Source organism: Chaetodon auriga, chromosome 5, assembly GCF_051107435.1.
Source record: "Chaetodon auriga isolate fChaAug3 chromosome 5, fChaAug3.hap1, whole genome shotgun sequence".
Classification (NCBI taxonomy): Eukaryota; Metazoa; Chordata; class Actinopteri; order Chaetodontiformes; family Chaetodontidae; genus Chaetodon; species Chaetodon auriga.
The window spans coordinates 29,147,501-29,153,448 of NC_135078.1; the positions used below are offsets into that span (position 1 = coordinate 29,147,501).

Below are 5,948 nucleotides of genomic sequence, written 5' to 3' on the forward strand. Positions count from 1 at the left end.
ACATTCAGGGTCTGATCAAAACCACATATTTCCATGGTCGAACCACCCGCGGCGGCGTTTAGTCCGGCTGGTCTGAGGGTGACGATGGCGTGATTGTCTCAAGATTCGCTCTCTGAAACCAAACTCTTGAAGGAGCTTCAGCAGCTGCAGGAGCACCGCGGCTGAACGAATGAATACATGAATGAATGAATGAGTGAGGGCTACAGAGCACAGATTCCAAACAGAGGTGCAGACCTCGTGATCATAACTGGGAATGAAGTTGATTAAAAGGCATCAAAGAAAGCCTTCAGGACGAGAACGAGAGCAGTGACAACATGAAACGAACAAACGCGAGGGTTAAACTGCAGAGGTCAACCGAGTGATGAACACATGAACGACAGTGTCAACAGGCTGCTTGTCTCTGTGTTTACGATTAAAGGAGTCATGCTAACATGTCGCTCAGGATCCGTCTACAATATGAGCTTTAAAATGGATTAATATGATTCTTTGGCCAAAGAAGAAAACATCAGAACATCAGGCGAAAATCTGCTGCGGCCTGAAGTTCAAACACCAAGAATCAGACAAACGTACGACCGACCAGCAGCGAGGTACACGTGTACACCAACTGTGACCTGAGCTGGGACGCAGTGAAGGCGCTGAATGGTTTGACAGCCCACACACAGGTAACCATGACTGTTTTCACCCGTTCACACCCGTTCACACCTCACTCTGATGGCATCGTTTTAACAGTTGGACTTCAGGGTTGCGGGATGGTTCAGCAGAAAGATCTTCTGCATCAAAACAAGCGCTCCCAGTTTCTCCACAGGTAACAGGACATCAACAGGTGACACCTGTTACCTGTCGCTCTGGCTGTGAACGTATGATTTGGCTGATCAATCGATCACCTGCTGAGCTGAACCAGATCCTGATGCCTCCTCTCATCAATGCAGACTGTGATGTTTTTTCATAGACCACATAACTGATCAAAAAACAAGCACTTGATCAATCAATAATGAAAATGATCGTTAGTGGCAGCCTGAGTGGAGGTGAGTCACTGCAGTCAAAGCACATTCGTCACTTCGCAAACATCACAACGTGTCCAACCGTCTGCAACGTCACAAAATCTGCACAAAATGAAGCTACGAGGCCCGAAAACTTCATCAGCGTCACACGTGACGAGTTCTCACGAGCACAAGGAAGCTGAAGCTAAAGCTAAAGCTAAACCTGAAGCTAAAGCTGAAGTTGAAGCTAAAGCTAAAGATAAACCTGAAGCTGACACTGAAGCTAAAGCTGAAGCTAAAGCTGAAGCTACGACTTCCCCACAGATTCGACTGCTCCTGCTCTTCGGGTGGTGTCATGAGTCTGTGTCAACGCCAGCCATCATTGGTCGGCGTGTCTGAGAGGTGAAACGTGTTGTGAGGTTTTCTGTCTATATTCAGACGTCGGTGAGACCTGCAGCTGAACATCACATGACCTCAGCGCTCATCACGTCAATCACAGGAGTCAAATTCTTCCCGTTTAACTTTCATTCTTATCAATAATTGAAGCTGAAACCTTCAGCGTTCAGATCAAGTAGCTGAAGAAAATAAGTCGAGTCAGACTCTACAGCTGTCAGATACACGTTCAATCAACTTTCAGCTGAAGGTGAGAATCAGGTCAGACTTCACATAGTCGATGTTAAAGGACTCGAAAAAAAAGACTGGGACATCCCTCTGTTAGCCTTCAACAACTACAACTCCCACGAGGCTTTGACAGCACGTCAGTGGCTGGAGGCTGTAACTACAGGACGTAAACTATTGTCAAACTTGTTGCTAATTAATTTGTCCACTGACTTCAAAATGTCACTCAAACTGTTCTGTTAGCCATACGAGGCTAATATGTAGCCACGGTTAGCCCCACTAGCTTAGCTATCACATATCTGTTTGCTTTGTAAATTTGTTTTAATTTAATCTGTATTGAAGCAGGAGAGCGTCGCTGAGATTAACACTGAGTTACAAACAGCATGAGATACAAAATATGCCACAAATTCAGAAACATGCAGACATGAGACGTACAAACACAAACACAACAATCACGGAGGTCGTGCCTGTTCAGACCAAAACCTGAGCTCCCCGTCGAGTGTGGCCACGCTCGACGGTTCAACCAGAAACAGCCCCAGCGACTCCTGAAAACCACAAACAGTGGTTCTAACACGTCTGTGTGTTTTCACATTGAACTACAAGATGCAACATGTGAACGAACATGTATGCAGATGATCCGAACCGTCAGACTGTGGCTGAAGTCTGACGAGGTCACAACACCTGACGGATGGATCGATGACCTGATCAGATGATCTCTGTCTGGTCAGAAACTGGTCGTCTGTGTGCAGTTTGAGCTGTTCCGGGATCTGATTTCCCAACATGGCTGCTGTCACATGATCTGTTAACTGCAGTATAAACTTGTTTTCATGTAACTGGAGCATTTCACATGTTGCAGCTGCAGAGGGAAGTTTAGTGGGAGTCAACACAAAGTACAAGATCAACAAAAGCACACGGTGTGTTCAGCTTCTGACGGACCGGTCAGCGTGCAGTGAGCTTTGGATGGAGCCAGGCTAGCGGTTTCCCCCCGCTTCCAGTCTTTGTGCTAAGCTAGGCTAACCACACCCTGACTCCACATTCAGACTGGACCTCTCTCAATGAGACGGGTTCAGCCCGCCTTCAGTTCTGGTGTCTGATGGACCCGATTGGCTGCTCAGACTGGACTTCCTGGATTGTCTTTCTCACGTCACGTCCTGCGTGGTGTCAGCACAGGGACTGAGACGAACGAGCGAAACGCTGAATGTTCGTGGATTAAACTCAAACGCAGACATGGTGGATGTTAGCAGCGTACTCTAGATAACCTCTGTGAGCTGGCGTTGACGTGTCCAGGTGGATGTACCTGTGCTGAACCCGGCCGTCAGCAGCCGCCTGCAGATACAGAAACATCTGACTTTAAACAAACACCTCTGAGACTGAAACACCTGCACGAAGCAAACTTGACCTCACAGGTGAATCCACTTTATCACAGAGTGTGTGAACACACAGAAACACTCTGAAGTGGTTCAATGTCCTGCCTGTCTGTCCCACTACCTGCCTGTCTGTCTATAGGCTGCAGACACACCTCCATCCGGCTGTATATGGTCTGAGGCTGTTGCATAACGCCAGCCTAGTTTCTAACCAACTTACAGTAAACAGCAGCCTGTAAGGGGGGGTGGGGTGGGGGTCCGACTCTCATATTAAGTGCTGGAAAGCGGATGCTTTAACACAGTGTGAACACCCTGATTTCAGTGCTCTCAGCCCGGCCCGTTCGGGACACTTTGGGGGTCGTTAAAGCAAAGTAAAAAGGGGTGACTTGTTCTCGTCCTCGCTGCTTTTCGGCCGTTTTTCTGTCTCGCAGCCCAACAGGTTGTCTGCCTCAGTGACACGTGTGGCCAAACTTCTGTCCCGCTCCCCCCCGGTCCCACTGCGCTCCCCTCCGGGTGACAGCTCCGCAAACTGCCCCCAAACTAACTCCCGGAGCGTGTCGGCTCGGACAAAGTGTGCAAAGCCGGCCATAATTCCAACTCCGAACTGCTTTCCGAGCTAGTTAGCATGCTACTGTGTGTCTGAGTGAGTGTGTGTTGACGGAGCGCATAAGTTAGGAGCAGTAGCAGCACAACACGGGCGAATTCGAATAAAAGTGCTTTGGCTCGATCTAAACGACCCGGTTCGGCCCGGAACGGCTGTGTGCTGAACCCCCGTGGAGTTGTTACCTGCCGGGCCCTCTGTAAAACATCGGCTAGGCCGTCTGACTTCAGCCCCGGCTGGTTCATCGAGGCCTGTCCCTGCACCAGCTCCGCCATCATAGCTCCACTAGCTAGCCGTTAGCTGTTAGCTGTTAGCCGGATTAGCTCGGGCTGCTAACTGAGCTGAAGCTTTTGTCAGAGAGTGGTTAGATGCACGAGCGCTCACTCTGAAGGCATTTCTAGAGACCAAAAGGAAACAAATCTCTCAAAATGCAAATCTTGAAAAAAAAAAAAAAAAACTAGCTTTTTTACATACTAAATTAAGATGATATTAATATTAGAAAATCGGACTTTATTTTCCTCTCAGAGAGATTTTTATCTTCTATTTTTTTTTTTTTTTTTTTTTTTTTTTTTCAGTTTTTTGATCGTGAAATATTAACAGCACAGAGGTTTTAATTTCCCACCAGTCACCGTGGTATCAGTATGACATATGGTAAGGTAAACAGGTGAACAATAAATACCTTATCCGCAGTCAGTTGATGCCTGATCCCTTGTCCCTCACCTCGTCTCCCGGCACTGTGAACACTTCCTTATCACAGAGGATGTCCAGCTGGTCTCACCAGTCCTTCTGTTTTTCCCTCTTTACATCTGATCTGTTGCAGAGGGTGAGGTGTTTGTTTTATGTGTCATTATGTCTCATGGTGGATTTATGATGCTGTGATGAAATGCCTTGTGACTGTGCCGCAAACCTCGGGAACAAACTAAGGGTCTAACTATCAGCTGACTCATGTGGAGTTGACACCGCGCATATTCTTTCTAATAAATCTGCCAGTAAAACATTTCACCCCCTGTATTTCATATCAGCTCGGAGTCTTTGTAGACCGACGGTTTTAAGGTGTTTTTTTAATCTACAGAGTGGCTCATCTATTTCATAGAGGATCTTTGCCGCTGCTCAGCTGTTGGCAACTCTCTGCTCTGTTTCCGCTTCCGCGTTCAGTCACGTGCTTCAAGCAGCTCCACAGGTGGAGAGCTGAGTAAACTTGAAGAAGAAGAAGAAGAAGAAGAAGAAGAAGAAGAAGAAGAAGAAGAAGAAGAAGAAGTGTGGTGGGTCTGAGTGGTCAGAGGTGATGTCAGTCAGAAACTCTTGTGTCCTCCTTGAGGTCACTGTGATGTTAGTGACCTCTGACCTTTGCCCTCTGTGTGTTTGGCTGTGCTGTTGCTGAGGAGGGATTTAAAGCCACACACTGAGGCCTCTGACGCTGATCTTTCTCTGTTAAATGTGCAGAAATGAAGCAGAGCTGCGGCTGACGATCGCTGTCCTCATCTATTAATCTGCAGATTGTTTTCTGAGTCAACTCATTGATCGTGCAGCCTGTGACATGTCAGCAAACAAAGGGGATGTATGTAAATGTCCAAAATTCAGTTTAGTGAGATATTAACAGAGAAAATCCTCATAAAGACGAGCTGGAACCAGTTTGTTCGCGTTTGGCCAAAATGATATTATTGATGAATCGATGAGAAGAATATTCACTGATTATTTTCTGTGACAGAAAGTTTTACTGTCATCGGCGCTGCGCTCACATCTCCAGGTTCATCCACACATGAAAGACGAGAATATAAAAATAGCAAATATTCCAAATCAAATTTAACAAGAAAAGAAGGTGATCAAAGAAAAAAACAGATGCTGTTAAGATTTAAATATAATTTGAGTTTAATGAGCTTTAAAGTCATCAGTGTGAGCACGTTTCAGGATCAGGTTATACTGCAAACATTCATACAAGGTGTCGTCACACCTGCAGGGACTCACACAAGCTGTCAGAGGCTGAGTGTGTGAGAGAGACTTTACCTGAAAATATATGACTGAGTGTACCTGTGTGTGTGTGTGTGTGTGTGTGTTTCTATTTCCAAACAGATGATTGAACCGTGAGGCAGAAATCAATGAGTGTATCACTGATAACCTGCAGTGACCCTTTGACCTCTGATGACATCAGATGACCTGTCAGACAACGCACACCTGGCAGGTGGTGTCAGATGGTTCCTCCGCCTGATGGAGCTGATAGAAGTATCTGTGAAAATATCTCTTTTAGTTGTTTAGGACTGAAAATCAAAATGTTATTTAGTTGAAAATTCTCCTCCTCCTTCAGCTCAATAAACTTTTTAAAAAGCCTCTTGGATCAGCTGAAAATCATCGTCACAGAGCTGATGATCTTCTAGAATCTGAAGCATT

The 5,948-nt window shown here is 46.2% G+C and overlaps 1 protein-coding gene across 4 annotated transcripts in view; it reads right to left on the reverse strand.

Moving 5' to 3' along the window:
• LOC143320907 (far upstream element-binding protein 3-like) overlaps positions 1–3,886 on the reverse strand; it is a 16,876-nt gene extending 12,990 nt beyond the window's left edge. For all 4 annotated transcript variants that reach the window (XM_076730948.1, XM_076730947.1, XM_076730946.1 and 1 more), the window contains exon 1: positions 3,749–3,886. In XM_076730948.1, coding sequence (XP_076587063.1) covers positions 3,749–3,841 — 93 coding nt within the window. In that variant the 5' untranslated portion in view covers positions 3,842–3,886. The remainder of the gene's footprint in view (positions 1–3,748) is intronic.
• Between the last annotated feature and the right edge of the window lie 2,062 nt (positions 3,887–5,948).